At 37.5% G+C, this 26,725-nt stretch overlaps 1 protein-coding gene across 4 annotated transcripts in view; it reads left to right on the forward strand.

Moving 5' to 3' along the window:
- The first annotated feature begins 1,177 nt into the window (after positions 1 to 1,177).
- RGS7 (regulator of G protein signaling 7) overlaps positions 1,178 to 26,725 on the forward strand; it is a 182,596-nt gene continuing 157,048 nt past the window's right edge. For all 4 annotated transcript variants that reach the window (XM_087718041.1, XM_087718042.1, XM_087718043.1 and 1 more), the window contains exons 1-2: positions 1,178 to 1,298; positions 2,370 to 2,495. In XM_087718041.1, coding sequence (XP_087574167.1) covers positions 2,418 to 2,495 — 78 coding nt within the window. In that variant the 5' untranslated portion in view covers positions 1,178 to 1,298; positions 2,370 to 2,417. The remainder of the gene's footprint in view (positions 1,299 to 2,369; positions 2,496 to 26,725) is intronic.

Consider the following 26,725-nt stretch of genomic DNA (forward strand, 5'->3'; position numbering starts at 1 on the left):
ATGAAAGTCATGAATTATGGGCCAGAACCTCATTACCATATTTGAAAATCAGGCAGGGGTCGAAATTGCCCCATCTCTGGGGAGAGAGGAAGTGATCAGGTTCACTAAGCATACAACATTCGAACCCCACTTAGTTAATTTGGTAAGCCACATTTTGAGAGCTTTTAGTATTCATTCCTCAACATAACATTGCTTGCATTTAATATAATGGACACTGATCCATTATGGAAGCTTATGGGATAAAGATGCACTTTAATTTCTAGAATGTCAGGATTCTTAATTTTAGACGAAAGTTGTGATATTATCATAATGCCCTTTGACCAGAGGATTCGAAATGGGGAAGGGTAGACCACCAGACCCTTATCACAGCAAGGAATTCTACAAGAGTTTTATTACACGATAAATCCTCTGCCACGCGTTTATTTTGCAATGAAATGTTTTGATTTTATTCTCGATTCTAATCCGGCTCAGACACTTTCCCAAGTTTTCTCGGAATCCTGGATTTTATTCGTTTGTGCCCATAGCTCTTTCCAGCCTATCTCAACGTTTCGCTCTTTCCAGCTCTCCACCCCTCCTGCCAAAGTGAACTTCGCAATCGCTGCCAGCCGCAGTTAGAGAAAATCGATGCCTGTGGAGGGCTTTCTGAACCAGTTTTCTAATCGGGCTCAAGCGGCCGTTTGGTCTCCTTTCAAAGGCGATTTGATGCAAATTGACTTAATTTCCCGTTGCGTTTCTGCGCGCAGATTAGGCTTCTTTTCAAAGGGAGACAGGTGGCAACAGGGGCTTCTCTCGCTTTCTTCCCACAAAACCTTCATTTTGCCGAAATCACCGTCCCGCAGTCAATGTCAGTCATTTCTTGCCGCCCGCCCTCTCCGTCCAATCCCACCACCCCCGCGGGAAAGTCGAGCGCAAAGGGAGCTTTTTTCTCAGTTGCCATGTGGCGGCGGCGGCGGCGGCACCTTTGACGTTCTACTTTCCCACGTGACAGACAGCCTCGCTCCATTCCAGGGAGGGGAGGGAAAGAGGGAGGGAAACGCTCTCGCCGCTGCCGCTGGCTCCGCTTCAGCAAAGCTTTGAGGGAGTTGCAAACGCCGGAGGAGCGGCGGCGGCGGCGGCGGCGGCGGCGGGAGAAAGCAGTGCAGCGTGTGTGTGCGCGCTGCTTGTGTGATGAACGAGCCTCGCTTCCTGCCGTCTTCTGCCGGCTGAGATCTATTGCACAGGGCTTTGGGTGGGTGGTCCGAGCAGCCGAGGAGAAGGGAGCTGCTGCTGCTGTGCGCCGGGTGACCTTGACCCAGGAGGTAAATAACGCCAGGCGGCGGGAAGTGGGGGAATTTTGCCTGGCTGGCTCGGCGCGGGGCTTGCGTTCGGGTGAAACCAGCCGCGGGCGGGAGGAGGAGGAGGAGGAGGAGGAGGAGGTGGTGGTGGTGCCTTAGGCGCTGTCCTCGGTGCTGAAATCTCAGGCAGCTTCTCCGCTTTCACTGCAGGGCAAAACAATCTCGCGCGCCTGCCATTTGCTGCCGAAAGGCACAAGGCAGACGCCCGCCTAAGAAGGCTGCTCCCAGGAGGAGGCGGCAGGAGGAAAGGAAGGGAAGGGAAGGGAAGGGAAGGGAAGAGCTGTTGAGGACCACTGTAGAACCGAGTCGGCGAGACGAAGACTGCCAAGCAACCTTTGTGTTGTGGCTGTTCGGGCTTAGAGGGGCCAGGGCCGCTCTGAGAGTCGAATCGGATCCTCCAACTCACATGAGAAGAGCGAGGCGCAGAGTGTCTTGGTGAGGCGGCCGGGTCATGGAAGAGTGTGGTGGAAGAGGACGAGGAGAGGAGGAAGAGAACAGGTCCTTAAATTGGTCCTGGGAGGGAAGGACGTGGATTTGAAAGCAGGCACGTGGCTGACTGTCGCAGAGTCAAAGGCGTTGGATCGTTTCTTTGTTTTTTTTAACGTGGCACAGAAGTAGGTCCACTTTGAACAAAGCTGCGGGGAAGTGATTGAAACTTAGGGTGAATTTTGCAGTCCAGTTTTGTTTTGCCGGGGGTTGGGGGGGGGGAAGCAACCGTCGCTAGAAAAGATGCTTACATCACCGTGATGCTGGTTCTAGGATGTTGATGCTAAAGCCTCCTGAATGGCCATTCAAGCAAACTCTGCTGGGTTAGCCAAGAATGGGGTGGGAAGATAAAACTTCCAGTGGCCGCTGGATGGTGCTGGAAGGAAAATTACTGCGTTGGTTTCAGGCAGGAGTTGGGGCAGGGCCACAGGGCTAAGTGAAAAGGACACTTTGTGTTAAGGAACTGGGAAAAAGTTAGAGCTGTCTACTGTGGACATGAGGAGTTGTTTACCAAAGATAACTGACTGAGATAACTTTCATTCTTCACAGAGGCTAATTGCTCTTCAAAAAAGTTACCAGGAGCCCTAGCCTTAAGACATGGCACAAGGAAATAACTATGGACAGAGCAGCAATGGGGTCGCTGATGAATCTCCAAATATGTTGGTGTACAGAAAGGTAGGCAACTGGATAATGTATAACAATGATTAATTTACCTATTACATTGATCATCTGCCTTTGTTTTGATAACTCAGCACAAGTACATAGAGGGCTCCCCCCACCCACAATGCTGTGAATGGTTAGGTTTGAGAGAGAATGGCCAGCATATCATGTTTCAATCAGTCACACCACATTTCAATCAATAAAGCTAAAATCCTAATCTTACATCTATGTTGCTTAGCTTAGTTGAGTGATTCATATAGCGGAAAGGGAGAAAACAGCAATGTTGACATTCTTGATTTCATTCACTCTTTATCTATAAACTATGGAAATACAAAGGATTTTTTTTTGCACATGAGATTTAATTTGATAGAAGAGGCGGAACATCTTAACAATTTCAGCTTCAATAAACCCTTGTATTCTTCAACAGAACTTTTAAAATCATTACTCAAATATAACTCCTTTAAGTGGGAAATGATATATGATATTAAACAGAGGAAGATATATGGCATTAAAATGTGTCTATGGCTGATGATTGTGAAATATTTTGTGAATGTTCAAAATTTTTGTGCTGATGTCACACATTTTTACTGAGCTCTATATCCTTAAAACTGTTCTTTAAAAACCCAAATAACTACATTAGCACAACAATTTTTATTAGGTTGTGTTACATTTCATTTTTTGGAGAGGAAGGTTTAGACTAATATATAAATTTAGCTTGTTTGCTTAGATTATGTACAAAAAAAATCTCTCACCAGCAACAATGTGTTAAAAAAAGTTAAGTATATTTTGTTAATGCAGAGAAAATATCTGAAATAGCTTGTGTCCTGTTTTTGTAGATAGGATTTTTATAGTATCATTGCAATGAGAATTATGTTTAATAAACAAACTTTTAAGCACTAATTATATATAGCGAGGGCTTTCTTAATGAAAAGCATTTTACTAATGCCAGGGCACCTGATTTCCAACAGCTTTTCAACGTATTGCAGTCATAGGCATCTCAAATACTGTTTGTTGATTCCCTCTTCACCAGTATTTTGTTCTGATAAACTTTCATGGGATTCTTGTGCTAGTTGTTGCTGTGTTCCAACAACTATACCTGAGAGAATTGTCTTTTGGAGCCAGAAACTATATTATTAGAACCAATTCATCTGCTTGACCAGACTGCATGTGATGACGTGTCATACACTCCACAATAGCTTGTTTAACTTGATAATGCTTTGTCTATAATGTTTGCACAGGATTTTACTGGAATATGTTAATACAAAAACATTCCCAACACAAATTAAAACATCAGTGATCATACTGTTATGTAATTGTTATAGAAAAGTTAACAGAGTTGTGCTTATATTAAGCAAACTAAAACAAAAAGGTAGCTAAAATTAATGGTGGAATTGCTATTGGTGTGTGGTATGTATGTAACAGTAATTTTCATCCATAGATACAGTAATCACAAACCTGCTAAGAAATACACAGGGAATCCACATGGACTTACCTCTACGCAAATATACCTAGATTTGCACATCTTTATATGCTCAGTCAAACAAAAGTTGTATGAAATACACAAATATACAGTTAGATAGATAGCATTGCCTCTGATTATGGTACTGTATTTATTGTGAATTTGGTGCCTGCATATTGAATATTTTGAAAATATGTATAGCATTTTGATATGTCTTGGCTCCTTCATGACCTGAGAGAGATATGTATTTGAGTTTGGTGGTCATTATTTTGTTAACTGTACTTTTATTTGTGCCAAGTATAAATTATTATTGCTAATGGTGTGAAATGGGTAGATTAAAAAAAACAAACAGTCCAAAGTGATCTCCTTCAATTCTAACTTCACTCTTTCCAGAGGTCAATGGACAACTGGAAGGCAGATATGAAAATGTTGTTCTGGAAAGAGAAAGGAATTCCATCAAGGAATCAAATCACCTTAGAGGATCTCCAGATTAAAAAAACCTGCATTGCCTGTGTTTTGCTTTTGTAGGAAGCACCAGAAATAGGAGCCAAAACACCACTCCAGCAATGTGTTGGGTTGGTTGCTGGAGCCAAAGTTTTTACAAAATATTTTCTTTTGACAGAGATATTGATGGTTGCACAGGAGAATTCTCTCTGAAATCTTGACCAAGTGTGTTTCAGAAAAATAATTTATGCTTTGCAATATTTTGCCATTTTATCAGGCTGTGATGTGAGGAGTTGCTCCTTCAGATAAATGGTCTCAATGCTATTGATATATAGCATCCTGGAGCATTATAGGTCCTACAAGGCAACCTTAGAATCAGGTATACTGTACTTCATAACTGACCTCAGTTAACATTCTGATACATCATTCTGAACCAACTAAAGGTTATGAACATTCTTCAGAGTCAGCACAAGTTGGAGAAGTAAATATGTGGCAGTGTAACTGATAGGTCCAAGTAATTATTATCAATCTCCTTAAGTTTGAAGAACTAATTCCTGTAACTGGAGTTTTATGTGCTGGTAACTTATGTTTGTGAAGCAGGAAGAGAAAATTTGGAATAAATAAAAACAGTGGCAGAAAGTGAATGTGCAGAAAAATGAATGTGTCTCTCTCCACAATGCTCATCTCCCACCCAAGATCTCTTGTGTTGCTATTGTTTACTTGGGAGAATAGCAATAGCAGTAGACTTATATACCGCTTCATAGGCCTTTCAGGCCTCTCTAAGCGGTTTACAGAGAGTCAGCATATTGCCCCCAACAATCTGGGTCCTCATTTTACCCACCTCGGAAGGATGGAAGGCTGAGTCAACCCTGAGCCGGTGGGATTTGAACCGCTGAACTGCTAATCTAGCAGTAGCCTGCAGTGCTGCATTTAACCACTGCGCCACCTTGGCGCCACGAGGAGAGAATGATTCTTCATCATTGGTCCACATTCATCATTTACTATGAAAATATGAATGTAGTTCTCCTATTTTTCATGGAAATGCAACTGACAATGCCCGTGAAGGCAATATTGGACTTGAGAACTGAATTACCATCAGGCACTTAAAATGTTAGCAAACTATGCAGCAGATTTGCAGAAATTTTAATATATATTATATCTATCTAATGGCAAAAGTTTGTTCTTTTCTCTTCTTCTTTATTGAACTTTGAGAATCACATTGCCACTTGTAATGAGGCCTTGCCAGAATTAGCCCTGATTTGCAATCCATTGCTTGTGCTATTTTCTCAGAGGCTTTCAACTGAGTTTGTGGCACTGCAGCAGCTGGAATCCTTTCCAAAGGGCTTTCTTACTTGCATTAACCAATCTTCCTGAATCCCTGTTGAGGCAAACAAAAGCCTCGTTTTGGTATATGTCACATTAGATAAACTTTTATTTCAAAGCTGAAGATGTTTGGATGCAAGGAGATTGTGCCTGGAGGATAAGTTTTTCTTTTAAAGAGAAGAACAACAGTTGCATTACTCTGATAAAATGTTGCCAAGCTGGATAAAATAATGCTGTTCTGTCTTTCAAAAAACATCTTTATTTCTTTGCTTATAATTTGGAAGGACATAAACATCCCAAGACTGTTTCTTTCATTTTATATTAAATTCTTTTGAGCATTTAAAAATGCACTGAATTTTAGGAATCATGACATTGCTGAATGCTAGGATAATTTGCATGGAAATCTCATTTATAGATTTCCATATCTTATAAGGTATTTGCATATATTGCAAAACTGAATATAGGCAGGCAAACTATAATTCCTACATGTTAGGAGTTTTGGACTGGTATTTTTGGATAACAAAAAAAAAAGGTTAAAAAAGGTTTTTTTTTGTTCTTTAGTGTAGATCTATAGTGACCTTTTTTTCCACTGAAAATTATGAGATCTGATTTATGATTTTGATTGCTATTCTATCAGTTGTTCAGACTTTCAGCTAAGCTCTAGATATTTAATGGCAAGGTCACACATGTGTTTCGTCAATAGCTTCATTGTCAATTTTGGCTTTGGTTCACACAGTATTTGCTGCTAGGAATTCTGAGAACTGTTGTTCCAATTGTAACGTTGCTTGATTTGGAAGATTCTGTTAATGTAGTCTTACAGTAAAGTAGAATTAGCTTAGCTGGTCAGGATTCTGGGAAGGCTGACATTAATCTTGCAAGTCTAACTATACAAATTTCCTGCCATCTTTTTAACAGCCTTAGAAATTAGAATTGTTCCCTTCTGAGTTTTTTTGTCTGTTATGCAACTGCAGGCTATGCCTTCTCTTATCTGATCATTTCCAGGCAGCATCTTTTTCTCCTGCCTCCCAAGATTGTCCCCACAATGACAAAGGAATTCCACAAATGGGTTGCCACAACCGAACATATCTTTTCTTTTGTTGTAACATACATGAATTCTAATGTGCTTCCATTGTCCATTACCAGTTTTAATTTAGCAATTCTGTTTCAATCTAGGTTTCAGGGCTATGTTTTCATCTTCAAAGCAACATCATTGTAATTCAATTTACCAGTTTACAGATTTAAAGATCTAATTCTATGTATGCAGAAATCCACTTACCTTTGCTACCGGTTCAGTAGCAATGTGAACTAGCGCTCGTGCATGGCACATCACACATGCGCAGGACCTCCTGCGCATTTGCAGAGCATCAAAAAGGTAAGGTGAGCAAACAGTAAGGGGGGTAACCTGTTGTGCCACACAATTTATATTAATATAATAATATTAATATAAATCGTGCATCACAGCTGATCATCAGAAAAACCAGTTTATCCGAACCAGTTTCATTTATTTTACTACCTGTTCAGGCAAACTAGTAGCATTTTTACTACTTGGTCTGAATCAGTAGCACTTCACCTCTGTATGTGTGTGTGTGTGTGTGTGTGTGTGTGTGTGTGTGTGTATGTATATATATATATTTAAAGTCACAACCCCTGGTATGCCCAAATATGGGAGGAAGGTCACTACTTCCATACTCTCTGTCCATCGGCTCGTCATAAGAGACCATCCAGACAGAAACCCAATATTTTTACTGTTGCCTTTGTTACATTTGTGTTGTGTTTGTGCTGATAAATAATTTATTTATTTATTTAATTTATTTAATTTATTTAATTTATTTAATTTATTTAATTTATTTAATTTATTTAATTTATTTAATTTATTTAATTTATTTAATTTATTTAATTTTATTTAATTTTATTTATTTATTTATTTAATTTATTTATTTATCAGCACAAACACAACACACACACACGTTTGTGTGTGTGTGTGTGTACCTGCACGCTCTCGTTGCAGTTCTGCAATTCGGCTGTTCAAATCTCACCGGCTCAGGGTTGACTCAGCCTTCCATCCTTCCGAGGTGGGTAAAATGAGGACCCGGATTGTTGTTGGGGGCAATATGCTGACTTTGTAAACCGCTTAGAGAGGGCTGAAAGCCCTATGAAGCGGTATATAAATCTAACTGCTATTGCTATTGCTATTTATATACACATACAAAAAACCCAAAGATCCACCATATTGAAAGTGTACCAGACTGGGTTATTTAATTAGGGCCTATGATCTATGAATAACAATGGTTTGGGAGAAACTTCCTGGAACATAGGTCAGCTTTTGTAATTTTCCTTCAAAACAGAATTAACTCATTGATATATAATGTGATTCTCTCCATTCTTTAAGAAACGAATGGGAAACAGAAAACCGAGTCATCAGTGGTCACTGACCCCAATATTGATCCTATGAATCCTTAACATTGGCAAAGAAGGGAATACAAGTTATTAGAATTGTTATGGAAGTGTAGTGTCATAACCTGCAATATTGGATGATGCATCTTAAGTTATTGTCTATGGAGATTCTCAGTCATCTGGGTCATGGTAATCTTAAATTGCTGTGTAATCTAGTGATGTATGTCAGTGTATCACCATACATACTGTATCTGAACAAACACATGTAAATAACTGCTGCCTATAAGATGGTTCACCCCAAGATCACCTCTCCATGTGCCAATAACACAGAATTGGGAATGTGCTGAAAATCAGTGATTGCTGAATTTACAGTCTCCCCAAATGTTACAAAGAAGGTTAAGAGATTAATTTTCCTTTCTATTGTTGGACATCTTTTCTTATTTAAAATAGATTAAACAAAATGTAAATACAGGCCATACTGAATATACATATTTCTGCCCCCCCCCCCAATTTTCTTAAATTTGTACCTGGGCACAGAGATGGCATGCCTAAAAGAGTCGCATTTTGGGGGATCTCTCTAGTGCTTCATTTTGATTATTGATCAGGAGAAATTCATTAACCGTCTAGTCAGCATTCAGGTGGAACAGTTGATGGGGATAATTAGTTTAATCCCAAACAGACAAATATGTTTAAGGCTAACTCTAACTCCTTTAGGTTTAATTGACTTGGTCAACTGATTCAGTGTTCTTCACGCTCCATGACCTAGTTAATATGTTGTGCAAATAAAGGTTATTCTGTAATAGAAACAAGAATGGTGATAGATGGATGGGAGCAGATCTGAATCTCTTATGTGTGCTACCTGGGTGGTTTTTTTAGACCACAAAACTATTGATATTGACACTATATGAAAACCAACAGATAAAATCCATTAGCAAGTAACATTAGAGAATGGATCTCTGTTATTTCAGAATAGATCACATGAACAACCACACCCATACATTTTGAATCTACATGCATTTACATAGATTTGTAATTTTGCATGACAATTTCATTGTTGTAAAAATAAAGAAGATTCAAAATATTGCACCATTACATCCAGAGGTAGTATTCTGCCGGTTTGCCCTGGTTCGGGCATATTGGTAGTGGTGGCAGCAGGAGGCTCCGCCCACTCATCCAGATGACCTCAAGGATGCTCTGTGCATGCGCAAGCGTTCCTGCTTCCGAACCAGTAATGAGGATAAGAGGATTTCATGCCTGATTACATCTCATTATACAATACATGTACTTTGTCTAATATGTTGTATGTAAAGTGGGAATATATATGTGTGTGTTCACCTTTAGAATGCGGATGCACCTGATGTTATGGAAACAAAAATGATACTAGTAATTCATGTAATTAAGACTTAAATTATAATCATTATTTCCATAGTTCTACAGGGATTTGTGTGGAAATGGTGGAATAAAAAAGGGTACTCAATTATTTGAAGTTAGAGATCACTGTTTGGTTTGAAAGATTTTGTGTAGGCAAGAGAACTAAAATTACCAATGTGCCATGTTAATAAATGTGCTCATCTCAAAACATTCTTCTGAAGAGAGTTTTTTTCTTCAATTAAAGTGTTTAACCATTAAACTGGAAAGGCTAACATCTGGTATTTTAGAAAGATCATGAATCTGTTCCTTAAATAGCTCTTAAGTTTAGTTTTCCATATAAAACAATCTGAGAAATTCATTTCTAGCAGTTAGCCAATGATATAGTTATTTTGGAATGCTGCCATGGTTATTTATATTTTAAGACTTATATTAGTATTCAAAATTCATATCTAATTCCCCCACCCCTGAGGTTACAACTTCATATCCAACAAAATAATATTAGAAAATAGAGAAAAGCTAAGTGTATATATTATTTTTAATTCTAAATATACTTTCCTCTTAAAGAAAAAAAGTGTACCTAATTTTCTACTTTTTCTTGTATCATTGCCTAAACATAGAAGAATTCTAAAATCTCATTTGCATCCAATTGTCAATAGTCCCCCCCCCCTGATTATTTCTCTCAGTTCAGGTTATTTCAGATGTTGCCTTATTTATTAATGCACAATCTTACGTGGTTTATAAATTTATACAGAACAACCCATGATATTTCACCACAAAGGAGATAGAGCTAACCTTAAGCAAGAAAAGCATAGGATTTGATTTGATTTGATTTATTTGGCTTGTATGCCGCCCTGTTCCCGGAAGACTCAGGGCGGCTAACAATAAAAAGGGGAGGGGGTACAAAAATAAAAATAGAAAACAGCAATTTAAAATTCAACAACAGTCGTAACCTCGAATGGGGCTGGATAATTCAACAGCCCCAGGCCTGCCGGAACAGCCAGGTCTTAGTTGCTTTGCGGAAGGCCGGAAGGGTAGTAAGGGTCCGGATCTCAACAGGGAGATCGTTCCATAGAACTTTTGGAGCAGTGATGTTCTTTTTGTGAAAAGCATCTGTCCCCAGGTAATTAGTTAAGATAGTTCCTTGCCTATAAGTGATTGATTTTTCTAAGCACCAAAATATTTTTGTTTGCACTTGTAGAACTTTGTGCTATTTGTTTGGCTGCTGTTTTATCTGTAGGCTTTTAATTAAATGAATGCTGTCCCATTTGGATTTTGGTTGCTGGTGATTTGAAAATGTAATAAATGAATGTATGTGCATACTTTAACAGTGATTTGATGAGTTGGTATTCAGACCTTGTAAAAGTACTGGACAACTCTGCCCCTTGTTTTTCCATGTGAACCTCAAACAAGGTGACTGCTTTAAAGTGTCGATTCATCACACCAACATTGAATTAATATCAGGTCTGAAAGATTTCTTTCAGATAATTTTTGAAATGTGCATGAAGCCCTAAAATCCATCTTTTTTGGGTCCTCTTGCTTAGGTTTGGAGATTTAGTTACAATGGAGTATGGGGATTTATGTGGTTGATCAGAAGGTGGATCAATGAGAAGTTGAGCTGGTATCATAGAAGTACTGTATGCAAACAGTCCCCAACTTACAAGGTAGAGTGGAAAAGAGAAATGTTTTTCTGATAGTACGGGAGACATTTACATAGACAATACGATACGAAGGCATATTTTGGGATATAAGAGCAGAGGAAAAAGAGGCAAAGTCATCCAGGGTTTTGAAAGTACAAGTAGGGAACCTCTACTGTGTCTGAAATAGGAGAGGGTTTAGGTGGGGTTTAACTGTTCAGATTGAAATCGGGTGAATGGGGTCTGCAGTTGAATACTAAATAATTACAACCAGAGTGATGCTTAACTTCCCTAGTTGGTGCTCTTCAAACGTGTTTGACTATAACTCTTATCATTCTAAAGATGATTAAAAGATGAAGATAAGAATGAAGGTATTTAACAGCTTTGTATGTACAATGTGCGCACATTTCCATAAATGGTTAAGAAATCATATATGAATGATTCCTGATTTCTCTTGATTGTACGAATGGCTTCAATATTTAGTGAACAATTCATATGTCATTTCATTGAGAGATATCAGAACATATGTTTTGCTTTGAGTTTTGCCCATATAATGTACTCAGCCATTTTTCCAAAGTTTAGATCATTACTCCTCCACCTTGATGACTATAAGATGGGTGGATTTCTACTCCCAGAATTTCCCAGTCAGCATGGGGAACTGAAAATCATTGATCTTAAATACCCACCCAAATACCAAACCCTCCCTCCCCGTTTCATGACAGCTGAAGCAATAGCAAGGCAGAAGCTGACATCCGGCCGTCCCCCGGAAAAAAACTCGACTTAAACAGACTTCGCTTCTTGTCAGCATCCCTCCATTATATAATTAGGAAAGAAAGACCAAGAGATTCCATGTGTTGGAAATCAAAAGTACTTTTACTAATTACAAATGGTTAGCGAGCAGTTGCGAAGCGAAGTCTGTTTAATTAGGCGCGAAAGCAATTGATATATAGAATAGTCCATTCCCCACCCCTTGGGATCATAGCCTCAGGCCAATCATAAGTCCTTCAAGTGTCAGGTGTGAGATAACTTCAAAAGGCATCACGAAGATGGAATGTCGGGGCCATTGGTCCAGGCGGGAAGCACCCACGCATGCGTAGTCCAACCATCCAGTAACTACTAGAACATTCCTCCAGCACATTGAATAACCCCACCCAAATACCAAACCCTCCCTCCCCGTTTCATGACAGCTGAAGCAGTAGCAAGGCAGAAGCTGACATTGGCCAAAATTGAGAAACACTGGTTTTATAATCCATCAGATTCCAGCTCACAGTTTTTGCTATGGAGATGAAAACAGGGGTGGCTTAGAGACTAGCAATTCTGTTTTATTCTACAGTATATACTTGCTTCTATCTGTTACAAATAGGGCATTGGATTGAGACGTCAAAAACCATAATATGATGGAAGACTTGTTGCCTCAAATTAGTAACTTCAGTTTGTGGGGAAGCCAGTACTATTGGCAGTCCTAGAATGAAATGAAACAAATGAATCAGATGTTTATTTCCTGACTGTATTGAACATTAATATCCATATACAAATGTGCCATTGATTTTCTGTGGTATAATTACTGTGATGGAATCAGGATTACTTCATCTGAAAAGCATTATCTGGATTTGTTAATTGCACTGGGTCAAAAACTGATTTCTTTGCTCTCACCTTAGCATAATATGTGAACTCAACCATGGAATGGCATCCTGGGCAAGTTGAATCCAAGCAATTTTTTTTTCATTCAACAAATCCTGGTTTAAAACTTCTGGCTTAGTGTTTTATCAATGTTCACTGCTGTGCTTGTGATTACATAAATGTTTTATTAGAAATCTTGCATATGTACTGCCCTATTCACTTGTTTAAGTTATTCATGTTTAGCCATCAGGCAACAGAAGTATAAATGAGAACTGGCCCTTAGCCAATATTCAGCCTATTGTATAACAAATGATATTTCTCTTCTATGGCTTTAGTTCATTGTCAGGTTCCAGGCATTTATATTTACCCAGTGTATACTTGCTTTTCTTAATCAGAAATTTAAATGACCCATACATGCAAAATTAATTACAATTCAAAATGTATTCTTGTGTAAGTCTGGCAAACCTAGTGTAAGTCTGGCAAACCTAGTTTCCTTGCATGCTGATTGTGAATGAGTCATAATTAGCCATAATTTAATCATCATGAAAAGAAATGCTTGCATTATAGTGCATTTGCATTCATAATAAAATCTTTTTCTCAGCCAATTATCTGATAAATTTGTATATATTTAAATTTATATATATGCTGGTCTTGTTGTATTCATGTCTTTTCCCATGTATGATTGAGATTGATGGTGAGTGAGACCTCGCCAAAATGTTGCCAAGACAATCTCAATCTTACATGGGAAAAGACATATACATACATACATACATACATACATACATACATACATACATACATACACACACACACACACACACACACTTAAAGTCACAACCCCTGGTATGCCCAAATATGGGAGGAAGTTTACTACTTCCATTCTCTGTCCATCGGCTCATCACAAGAGACCATCCAGACAGAAACCCAATATTTTTACTGTTGCCTTTGTTACATTTGTGTTGTATTTGTGCTGATAAATAATTTTATTTATTTATCATATTTATCAGCACATTTATTTATTTATCAGCACAAATACAACATAGATAGATAGATAGATAGATAGATAGATAGATAGATAGATAGATAGATAGATAGATATATATATGTATGTATGTATTTTGTGTCACTACCCCAAATATGGGAGGAAGCATACTGCTTCCTTTCTCTTGTCTACCAGCTCATCCCAAGAGACCATCCAGACAGAAAGCCATTATTTTTACTGTTGCCTTTTTGTTACATTTGTGTTGCATTTGTGCTGATAAATAAATAAAGGGAGACTAGTTAGCTTAGTGGCTAACACAACTGCCTAATATGTAATACAGCACAGGTTCAAATCCCAGTAAGGGTATGGTTAGCTGATGAGAGCTAAATAGCTTGAAATAGATCTATACTTGTTTCCCTTTATTTATTTATCAGCACAAATGCAATATATATATATATAGATAGATAGATAGATAGATAGATAGATAGATAGATAGAGAGATAGATAGAGAGATAGATATAGATATAGATATAGATATAGATATAGATATAGATATAGATAGATTAATAGAATTAATAGAATTTTAGTTCTATTTCCGAGTGAAATAATACTAGTCACCAATCTGATAGAATTGTTTCCCAGTATTTAGTAAGTAGATAAAGCCAATTTCAAAGAACACGAGAAAACAGATTTGAGAATATCAGACCATTTTGTTTGATATACCAATTTTTAAAAGTATAGTATTTTGAATGGTTATTAATAGAGATGTTTACCATTTAATTTTTAACTCTTTAAGGGTAATTTCCTAAGTTATTGTCCACTATTGTTTTTAAATGTCTATGGAGATTCTCAGCATCAAGACCATGGTTGTTCAAAATGTGCTTTTTCAAGAGGCAGTTGGACTTTTTGGTTTTTCTTTGAAGATGTTTTGCTTCTTATCCTAGAAGCTTCTTCAGAGGTAAAGAAGCTTGTTGAATGAGAAGCAAAACATCATCAAAGGAAAACCAGAAAGTCCAGCTGCCTCTTGAAAAAGCACATTTGGGACAACCATTGTTTCTCGTACATTATCTGATCTAACAGTTTTCTTGTCCTTTTTTCCAAATTGTAAGTGCCAATAAATGGAATTGAATAAATCTGAATTCTTATATTGCTATTTTCTCTATAATTTTATATATTTTCACACTGGTTTTGGTAGTTTTCTCCATCCCCGATTTACCCAGGTATAAATACTTGTTTTAGAGCAGAGTTTGAATACATGGATTATTTTGACTGTCCTGTTCTGCACTTTTCCAGTTGAGTGGTAATTATTCTTAAAAACAGGGTTTCATGCTGAATTCCAAATGGGGAATAATTAAATAAAGACCATATGAACTCAGGTTCATCCAATTCTTTGACAATCCCTTTGAATTTTTAATAAGATTAATTTATACTTTTAAATTAGAAGTTAATCCTTAGATATTTGCATAATATTTTCCGTATGTTACTAGAACCTTGATCATTCAAATTATTTGACTGATGGGAGAATGAAGACAAACAGAACAGTATTCAGTTTATTCTACATACAATACTACATAATGGTAGTTAGCAATTTAAATCAGTTTAAAAGGAACTGAGGGAAATTTACAGATAATAAGTCAATTAAGGACTACTAGTCATGCTTTCTACCCTTATCTCCAGTATTAAAGACTATATCTTCTGAATAACAATTGCTAAGTAACAGAAGTAACTGATATTCTTTACTTAAGGATGTTGTCCTCAAAGTTGACCCATGAGCATGAAGTTGCATATAGGGAAGAGGTAAAGGCTTTGGTGGACTGTTGCAATAAAAGTAATCTGGTTCTAAATGTTAACAAAACAAAGGAGATCATTGTAGATTTTATAAAGAGCCAGCATAGTCATACTCCACTCAGTATCAAGGATGCAGCTGTACAAGTTGTCAACAGTATTAAACATCTGGGGATGCCGATAACTAACAATGTGAATTGGTCTCTCCAAAAACCCAACTTGTATTGGGTGAGGAGAGCACATTTGTCTCCTTCTGTCCTGGCCACTTTTTACAGAAGCACGATTGAGAGCATTTTAACAAACAGCATCACTGTTTGGTTTAGTGGCTGCAGTGCCTCAGACAGAAAGTCCATACAGAGAGTGGTAAGGACAGCTGAGAAGATTATAGGAATCTCTTTTCCTGTTATTCAGGATACTGCTTATAAGTGCTGTGTGCCTGGAGCTCAAAGCATTGTTAGAGACCACACTCACCCACTTTATGGTCTGTTTTTGTTGCTGTCCCCCTGGGAGGAGGTTTCAAAGTATTTCTAGCAGGACTACCAGATTCTGTAACAGCTTTATTCCCTATGCCATCTGTCTGGTAAACTTGCAATATGTGTGTGTGTGTGTGTGTGTGTGTGTGTGTGTGTGTGTATGTATGTATGTATGTATGTATGTATGTATATATATGTGTATATATATATATGTTTTTATTTGTGCTGATAAATAAATAAAGGAAGACTAGTATAGATCTATTTCAAGCTATTTAGCTCTCATCAGCTAGCCATATATATATACATACAGACACACACATACATACATACATATACATACACATCCGAACTAGATGGTGTGTTTCATATATGTGTGTATATGCATAATTTTATATTTATTTATTTAATTCTGTCATGGTTGTGTAGTTCATATTAGAGGTGGTGACTCTTTGAGAGCTATATTCAATACAATTTCATTTTAATGTATGCCAGTTAGTGGACATTCAAAGTGACAATAAAGTTATTCTAAGTACAAAGACTACTTTTCACATAGGAAAGATATATCAGGCATATAAGCCAAGTATACTCTGATATATAAATAGTGGTTTTGTTGGTAAATTTTTGGAGGGGGAGCACCATTCCAACTCAACCTTCCACTTGTGGTGCAAATTTCCATAGCCCCACAAGAACAGCAGCATGAGATTATTACTATATCAGTTGGCTATGAGGATCTGCATTATAATACTCATGGATATTGGTGTGATGAATTGAAGATGTGAAGAAAATAGAATTTGTGGCTGCTGCTGTTTAATCACACATTTCTCTGTGTGAAGAATAATACAAAAAAAAAAAAAAGCTGAAATACCCAAGACTCTTGGGACAACTCATTTGGAAAAGCCAGATGACATTTGTAACAATTTTCCGAATGATTTGGCATTTTTTACCATTTCGTCTCCTTAAAAAAAAATTAGCGGAAAACTCATATGCTGAAAAGAGCAAGTACAATGGAGACACTGACCTTTTACTGATAGAATGAAAGTCAATATCTTGTTTCTTATAAAGGTAAACGTTCCCCGCCTCTTAATGCTTATAAATGCTTTTATCAGCAGTTAAAATACTTTCATCAAAACAATTTTCCATTCCTTGCAAATGAAGGATACTTAAAAATTAGGGAACATTTAGTCCAAATATGAAACATTGGAAAAGACATTTAGGAAAATGAGATCTATTGTGTACTACCCAGAGTTACCTTTTTGGTGAGATGGGTGGCTACATAAATTTGATTAATAAATATATATTTAAAAATATATAAAAAAACAGTCTGAGAAATGCTATTTATAAACATTTAATAGATTATTAAACACAGTTACCTTTAATTCTTATGGCTTGTTTTTGCTTGGAACAATTATGTTATTTCAAATGACAGTTTCTTTTAAAAGCGTTTACCTCAGTTTATGGATGCCTCAAAGCAATCAAATCCAATATTATTTATGACACAGTTAATTCAATTATTACAGCAATACTGTAATTTTTCTTAAATGAGATCTTGTGATATTTTAGATTTGAACGGCACAATCTGATGAGAAGTTAAAATGTTAAAATTGTGGACTCATAAAATCTTGGGAAAGATTTCTGGCAAGGCTTAACAATTTCATACGTTTGGGGCATTTTTTTTAAAAAAAAAGTTGCTGCCACATAAAGTGATGAAATGGCCTCCTTGTCTGAAAAAGTGGCTAACCTCTGATGTTTTTAAATTCATGTTGAAATTTGCATGCACCTTAATTCAGGATACTTGACCAATATTGTGGTACATATTGATGGTACCATAGTTTCTCCAAAGAAATCCTAGAAGATATTTTATTATTTTTTAAAAGTTACAATAAGTCCCACCTTAACCATGAAAGCCAGTTGCGTGACTTTGGATCAGTCACTATTTCTCAATTGGATAGGTTTGTCACCATGAGTTATTTGTACAGATAATAAAGGAGCAATGCAAGTAAATACATAAACAGATATTTGTGGTATAATTCTAACAATGTTTACTTGGTTTAATTCTCACTGAGTTGAGTGGATATTATTCTCTTATAGACTTGTTTAGCCAACAGAAGAAAATATTTATAGTTCAGGGTTCAACTGTGAGGTCCTTGATGCTCAGTGTTTTTATGCACTGATAAACATCTACAGGAAAACCACCAAGCATAGAGAGCACCAAGGACTCCACAGACTTTTTTGGCCTGAACACTTTAGGAATTAAGTCTCATTAGACTCATTGGAACTGAATCCCACAGTAGATGTCTTAATTTTATATTCTAACTGAATTTTCTCAAGACTTTGAAACTGAATGTTCCAAAATTCAGTTGTTCTTTAACATTTAGGTTTTCAATAAAAAGACTACACCATGCAATCCTGAACAGGACAGTTTAGTATCAAATGGCCCCATTTAAAGCACCTTATGCTGTTTCCCAATCTGTGTTCTGTCATTCTAGATTTATTTCAGTGTTGTCAAGCTGGATTTCTTCAAGGGCTGGATCAGCATTGCACTTTCCTAGCCAAAATGGGATGTGGTGGGGGGCGCGATGCGTTTTGTCCTCCATGGCCTCCTGCAGCACTCTGCTGGCCAAAAACGGGCCATGTGGCGGCCTCCTAAGGCCCCTGCGTGGCCTGTTTTCAGCCTCCCTGGCCTCTAGCAGCACTCTGCCGACCAAAAACAGGCCTACATGTGGTGTGTTTTTGGCAGACAGATTGCTGCAGAAGGCCGGGAAGGCTGAAAAAGGGCAGTGGGGTGGCCGCACATGGCCCGTTTTGGCCAGCAGAGGCACTGCGGGCTGGTCCTTTGATATTTCCAGGCCAGTCCTGTGGGCCTTGTGTTTGACATCCCTGATTTATTTTATGCCAGCTTTTTAAAAAAAATATTTCTGCGTAGTGATATGTTGCTAGTGAAATTATTTCAGTAGGAAGCTGATAACATTTCTGTCATGTTATGATTTTTTTCTAGCTATCTATTTTGATGAAACTAAAACCTTTTGAATTCTATTTATATACTTATTCAACTATGTTTTTCTAAAGCAGAGAAAGGCATTTCAGGAGGAACACAGTGCAGTGAAGTTCTCTTCACCCTGAAATGTCTGCATAGGCATTTTGTTATTTTGCCCCTTGCTGACCCAGCTTGTGTCTTTTTCATACAGTGCAAGTTATTCAGCATTGAAGTTTTATGTACAAAATAGATAAAACAATGGCAAAAAACTTCAAATAAGCATTTTTCAGCAAACAAATCAGAGAAACATGACAATTCTCTTGCTGAATTTTTCCGCTTCATTAAATAAAAAAAATTGTTGTCACTTTGTTTTTAAATAATTGTTTAACACCTGAAGAACCTTTTTAATAGGGGTCTTGCAAATATAAATAGTAAACCAAACAGATGGAAATGCCCAAACTACTATACTTTTTGTGCGCTTATCATAATTGTCCAAGTATCTGAAATTTCATTAATGTAAAAAAAACAACAGGTAAATGCCATGTCTCTTCATTTCTTAGACAATAAATAGTTGGAAGTGTACCGTATTTCCCCAGAACAGCAATCTTTTGAGATGAGTAAGGCTGAGCGATAATGACTAGCCTAAAGTCACCCAGTTGACTAAGACAGGATTAGAACCCACAGTATCCTGATTTCTAGTGTTGCCTTAACCACTAGATTCAAACTGGCTTTAGGATGATCCTAGGACACTTAGGAAAGTGTCCCATACAAAAGATTTGCCTGGGAGAAATTTTAGACCAAATACAATACACTCTTCTCAGGTAGCTGGCCAGAATGGTTTGTAATTGTGAATAACTTCAGGAAACTAGTGTAGTTCACAGTGACTGACTTCACAGTGGGTATTGGAAGATCAGCTCCGAATAAACTTCAGCTATCATACAATATTAGGTACAATCATTAGGTACAACTGCTTTTTAGAAGTTGGGCTAAATCTTGCAAAGGCACTGATGATGTCTTGGTTATCTTTCGGTTCTGTTCATATTACAGCTAAGTTCAAGAATAAAACACATACACACACACACACACAATATCTGCAATATATGTTGCAAATTGAAAAACTATGCTGATGAAATGCTATAGACCAGAGGTGTAAAACTCGATTTCATTGAGGGCCGCATCAGGGTTGTGTTTGATCTCGGGGGTGGGTGGGTGGTGAGAGGTGTGGCCAGGGTGGGCATGGTCACTCATGTTGGCGGTGCCTGTGGTGGCCAGATCAATCTGCCAGCAAAAACGGGCTCCTGAGCTCCGTTTTTAGCTGTGATGGCCTCCTGCAATCCTCTGCCAGTGAAAATGGAGCTTGGGAGGGCCGACTGTGGAGCTTGGGAGCTTGGAGCTTGGGAAGGGCCATGAGGGCATCACGGGCTGGTCCTTTGCTGTTTTTAGAGCAGCCCTGTGGGCCAGATCCGGCCCCTGGGCCTTGAGTTTGACACTCCTGCTATGGACACACAATATTGTATGCTGCTGAGATTGAATTATTTAAATTGTCCCTATCTCTCATTTAAGCACCCTATTGCATACAGAAGTCTCAAACCTACTGTGACATGTAAATCTAGGCAAAGCAGCCCATAGTCCATTCAGAAAAAAAGAGGTGTCAGTCTGAAGTAGTTGTACTATAGAACTATTTGCTGAAGTAGCTTCTCCTCTCTTCTGCACATTTTTGGGGTTAAAGATTAATCTATTGAAGGACAAAGAAGTGGAGGGAAGAATTAGTTTTCAACCCCTCTGCTTGTGAAAGCTCTAACTCCATTTTTATAAAAAATACTGTAAAGGTGTCTTCTCTGGTTATGTGTTTAAAATACCACCTTGGAGGGAAGGCAGTTTTCCACACAATTTAGTGCCCTTAGAAACAGTTTAACAAGTTGAAGTAGGTCCCATATAGTTCTTGGGGTGAATTTTATAGCCAGTTTTTTAACATTGACTTTTGTCAATGAGTCTAATAAATAAGAAAGCATTTACCTGTATTTATCTTCTTGAAAGTTCAGCATCTTTTGCATATAGACAACAATTATGAAGAATGGGGACAAAATGCTGTTCTCATGAAAATGTGAATTTAGACCACCATTTTCTGGTATGAGAAAATGTTGAAGCAGGAAGCCTGTTTTTGGGCTCATAACTTTTGTGTTGCTGTGAGAACAACTTTAGTGCAAGCGTCGTTACTTTTAAAAGAAGGATAAAGTGTTATTATGAACCAAAGAAAATTATTTTGTAAAAGCTGCCACACTGCCAGTGCAGGCAGGAATTAATACTAAAGAATTTAAAAAAACAACAAGATATTGTTTCAGAAACATCATAACAGTAGCACAAATCCATATTTCTCACACTCCATGTGTTGAACACTACTTAGGAGAACTGAGGATTAAGACATATGAACAGCACTTGGTAGAGAAAGGTGGGTCTAGAATATAACTGGAAATTGTTTCTTGCTTTGCTAATTGCTGTAATGACACATATTCCTATCTGTGATTTGATAAATTTAAGGAAAACTAAACCTTATTTGAGGGATGTGGTGGCTCAGCGGCTAAGACGCTAAGATTGTTGATCAGAAAGTCAGCAGTTTGGCGGTTCAAATCCCTAGCGCTGTGTAATGGAGTGAGCTCCTGTTACTTGTCCCAGCTTCTGCCAGCCTAGCAGTTCGAAAGCATGTAAAAATACAAGTAGAAAAATAGGGACCATCTTTGGTGGGAAGGTAACAGTGTTTTGTTCGCCTTTAGCATTTAGTCATGCCGGCCACATGACCACAGAGATGTCTTTGGACACCACCGTCTCTTTGGCTTTGAAAAGAGATGAGCATTGCCCCTTAGAGTTGGGAATGACTAGCACATACGTACGAGGGGAACCTTTACCTTAAGCCTTATTTGAAGGTAATGTTTATTAGTCAACTTTAACATGAAGAGACTGACACAATTCTCCCAAACCCTACTCAGTTCTACTTTTATATTTGAAATGAACACACTTGGTAGTTGTTCGAACTGGGACAATAGGCACAAAGGACAAATAAGCACAAAGCAACAGAGCTTGTCTTCCACAAAACTTGTTTTATAAATATAGCATTTCATTTCTAGGTCCTTTTTCCTTTTTTATCTTACAAGAGACATCAGCTTTAGTAGTTAAATTACAGTCTAGAATTCCAGGAAAAGAAATAGAATGACTTTTTATCTTATAGCCTTATGAGCTGATTTCTTTGCTGAGTGCTTTCAGTTCCCAGCATTAGTCAAAGTATAAGAATATACTTTGATGTCTTCTTAATGCCCTGTATCTATTTTTGGCTTCTTTGGGGAAAAAGTAATATACTGAATTACATTATTGCCAAAATCTGCCTTTGAAAACTAGCAGTTTCCAGTTACAAGACTGGAGGAAGTTGGATTAATAGATACTGACAACATATATAATGTTGTCAATGCCTATTAATCCAGCTTCCTCCAGTCTTGTAACTGGCATTCAGGGATATTTAGAGAACCATGCAAAGTACAGAGAAGAGCAAGTAGAAGGCCAGTTCTCACTGTGGGTAAGCAAGTGATTTTAATATTGGTTTATTAGCCAAAGTTTTTTTTAAATTCAAAGAGAGTTTTTAGAAATGTGTGCATTAATTTTCCCATGTATGCTGCAGGAAAGCTTAGGAAAAAAATATGTGGCAACAAAGGATTAATGTTTTCTATGATATTACAATTGTGTACTTCTTAATTTCTAATTCATTGTTTTATTTATTTAATTATTTATACTTTCTCAGGTGCATGAAAGTTATTAAGAGTGAAAAAGCTGCAAGAGAATGTGATACAGGCTACCCTTTCAGCATATGCAGTGGTTTTTGTTTTATTTGGTGGCACAAATAAATGAAAATTTGCAAGAATAAACAGGATGGTGATTGATCTGTGGTAGCATAAACACCCTGGTCATAATACAGCTTCATAAGGTCAGATTGTGAATAGTTGAAAAATGTTTTAAATATTGTGAAACTGAGCATGGATCTGTAATTCTGTAATGCTCTTTTCCATCATCTGGCTGTTGTCCAGATTTCTAGAAGCCCACGCATCGTAGCTCGCTGAAGGATGGCAGGTCAAGTGGTTTTGAAGTGTACTAAAGGAGACTCTCATTTTCTTATACAATTGTTACCTGTACACAAATACAAATAACAAATCAAATTAAATTTGGCTTCCTGAAGTAGCCAATGCTGTTAAGAGATCACAGAAGCAGTAAGATATAATGATTCTGCTAACCCACTGCTTTATATATTGGAGTTGTCTTGACACAGAACTGAAAATGTTTACTGAGTGACAATTGAAGGAATTAAGGGCACTAGGCACAAGCATGTGAATCAATGCTGGCTACGTGCGTTTCCTGAAATACTTTCATCATGGCAGAGTAGGAAGAAGGGAGTAGTATGATGTGAAGCAGTTCTTTATTTCACATGAAATTGAATATTCATCTATTCTTTCAGATCCCTCGATCTGTAAATAAAAAAAAACTTGAGTTCCTAATTGGATATTTTTAAAGATATCCAGGAATTAATAATTATTCCCTAAAATATGGGGTTTGATGCTGTGTTATGAAATAAAAGCAGGAAACACATTTGTACTTGTTTGCAGTTTTGAGGATCTGCCGTTGTTTTCTCTTGCAGCTGCTTTAGAGGGGATAAGTTCTTTTGTGGGGAGAATTGGCAACTCCAAATCTCTGCTAACAAATGCTCAGTCCTACACATTGGCAATAAAAATGAGAACATCAAATACGAGCTGGGCAGAAATGATCTAAAAGATGACCCACACTCTGTCAAAGACCTAGGAGTACTCATTTTGAAAGATCTAAGCCCCAGAGCTCACTGTAACAACATTGCAAAAAGGCATTCAGAGTTGTCAACTTTATTTTACGAAATTTTCTCTCTGATAATGCTATGCTGCTAACTAGGGCATACAAAACCTTTGCCAGACCTATCCTTGAATACTGCACACCTGCCTGGAATCCACACTATATTTCGGACATTAAAACATTAGAGAGATCCAGAGGTATTTTACAAGAAGAGTCTTCAATTCCTCTACTGTATAAAATTCCTTATACCACCAGTCTTGAAATTTTAGGCCTGGATAACCTTGAACTATGCTAACCTAAGTTTAGCGCACAAGATCATCTGCCATAACATCCTATCTGTTAATGACTGCTTTTACTTCAACCACAATAACACAACGGCTATCAAAAGATACAAAGTAAATGTAATCCGTTCTAATCTTGATTGCAGGAAAAAAGATTTAAACAATAGAATAGTAAATGTATGGAACGCTCTACCTGATCCTGTTATTTACCTTTGGTAAAATGAAGACCCAGATTGCTGCCGGGGGTGGGGGAGGGATATGATTCTGTAAATTGCGTAGAGAGGGCTGTAAAGCATTGTGAAGCAGTATATAAATCTAAATGCTATTGCTATTCTTTCCATATGCCCTCTCTGAGATCAGTTTGTTATCAATACTTCCTTGCAATTTACTTTTGAAACCATCTGCAAGAAGAATTTAACCTCATCTATAGTTTTACCTTTCATTCCTAAGCGCCTCCTTCAACCTACAACATGGAATTGTTTTGAGCAGGAACAATAAGGAGCTGGCAGTGAAAGAGCAGAGAGGGCAGAGTAAATAGATAGGGATAGTTTGTCTTGTCATTAATATAGGGCCACCATAACAGGGTTACAATAATCCGGACACCCACAAGATGGTAGCAAAGAGATTCCAAAACATCTTTGCTATCTAGTGTTCATCTATATTTTTGCAGTACACAGTCAAAAAGGTGGCTGGAATAGTTCAGATAGTTAGCTAAGTACCACTAATGTAGCATACAAATCTAGCAACAAAAATCTAATTGACAACCCCCCCCCGAAAGCTTGAGAGCTATGTTTTTACATAGCTTTAGAGAGAAAGAGTACGATTATAACCAGCTTTTTTCTTTAATTCTGAATGATGTTAAAATGTGTACTAAATGATTAATAGAAAAGCCCATTCCTTTGGATGATTATAATTCTCTTCTTCTTGGTACCTTCTGCCTGTGTTCCTATCAACATTGCAGTAGAACCTCATCTGGTTAAGCTAGAGGAAGCTCCATAAGGCTCCAGGGAAGCCGAAGGCTTTGGCAGTCTTCAGTATGCAGCTGCCACTGTCGATGGAAGCTGGCAGGAGTTTCCTTCTCATGATGCTACACTTTGGGAAAAACACAGGGTCTTTGAATTGCATATCTAAGAAGGTAATCATATATGAGGTTGAGTAGTGATGGGAACAAGCCTAATTATTACCCATCATGGTTATGGGCATGCATGAACACTACCCTCTAAGCTCTGCATGTGTTTATTGTAGGAAGTTGTTGCCATGTGAGTTTCAGTAGCTAGTATAGAAACACCCTTCCCCACAACAAACCCTTCCCCAAAGGGGCCTGAGTTCAGTTTTGCAGTATATTCAGTGTTAATTTGATGCAATCTGATATGGTTGAGAACTATAGTGGAAGGCAATCCAAATAGATGTTGTTACTCACAATGTCCTACAGTATATAGATTCATTAGATGTTACATGTCTATGTAGAATAGGAAACTAATGAGATAAATATTAGACCACATAGGTGGATAAGCATAAAAAGTTCGGTTAACATAACATTATAAGGAATTACATTTTCCCATCATCATTCCATATGTTCTGGCTTGGTGTCAGTTTTGGAATTTAATATATTTTGAACAAAAAGATTTTTGTTAGCCACACCGTATTTTTGCATCTGTGTTCTGAGTTTTGCTTTCTTGGCCTTCTGTACCAACTGCACCAAGGAGCACTTTTTATTTTTAGTTCTGTTATTGTTTGATCTAAAAGTGAAACATAATTGAAAAAAGCGAATGGAATGAAAATAGATTAGGAATAACATGTTACCTGTATATAACTGACACCAACGTGTTATATAGGGGTTAATAGCACAAAATGTTGCTTTACAATGGTTGTTGAGTTTTTGACAGCAGGATTAATTAGATACTTGCACTTCATTCTTATAGATGAAATTGGAAGTGGTGTGGAATCTTGTTTTTTATATAGCAAATGTGATTTTCTAGAAAATGAGATTTTCAATGTTGTTTTCTGCTTTTCTTAGCATTTGTCTTGTATGACTGCATAACCCATTTAGTTTTGCAGGGCATTTGTCATTTACAATGAAACTACCAATGCATGATGCAATGAGGGGGTCTGTTTGAGTTGGCTTGTCCCAGAGTCTGATGCTGACTAGACATGAGAAGAGGTGACTGACCCAACCTCATGCAGCCAGCTTCTTAAATGTGCTTAAATGAGAACTAAAACCTGGGTTTTTCCACCCCATTCTGGGTCTCAAAATGAAATTAAAGGTATAATTTGTTGTGAATAACCTCATGGTTAAAAATTTATCCTTCGGCATTTTTTCCCCAAACATACCAATAATAAAAATTCTACACAGAATATGATAGAATGTCCATTCCAAAATGTTTATTCCTTTGAAGGAAAAGTTGTTTGACGCAAAAAACCCCAAACAAAGAAAAAACCCCATCCCTCTAATTGAACCCTCCAGCTACCATTTCCAGATGATCAGATTATTGATAATTCCTGTGGAGCTGAGCGGTTTATGCTTGAAGTTGACAGTTTATTTGATTGCTCCTTGATTTTTTTTATGATAATTGCCTAATTCTTGAAAGATCTACTTGGAAGTAATCAACATAACTATTTAAGTGAAAACATAATTATTACCTAAG

The sequence above is a fragment of the Thamnophis sirtalis genome, unplaced genomic scaffold, assembly GCF_051295495.1.
Source record: "Thamnophis sirtalis isolate CommonGarterSnake01/CBP01778 unplaced genomic scaffold, rThaSir2_p1.2 scaffold_6, whole genome shotgun sequence".
NCBI lineage: Eukaryota > Metazoa > Chordata > Lepidosauria > Squamata > Natricidae > Thamnophis > Thamnophis sirtalis.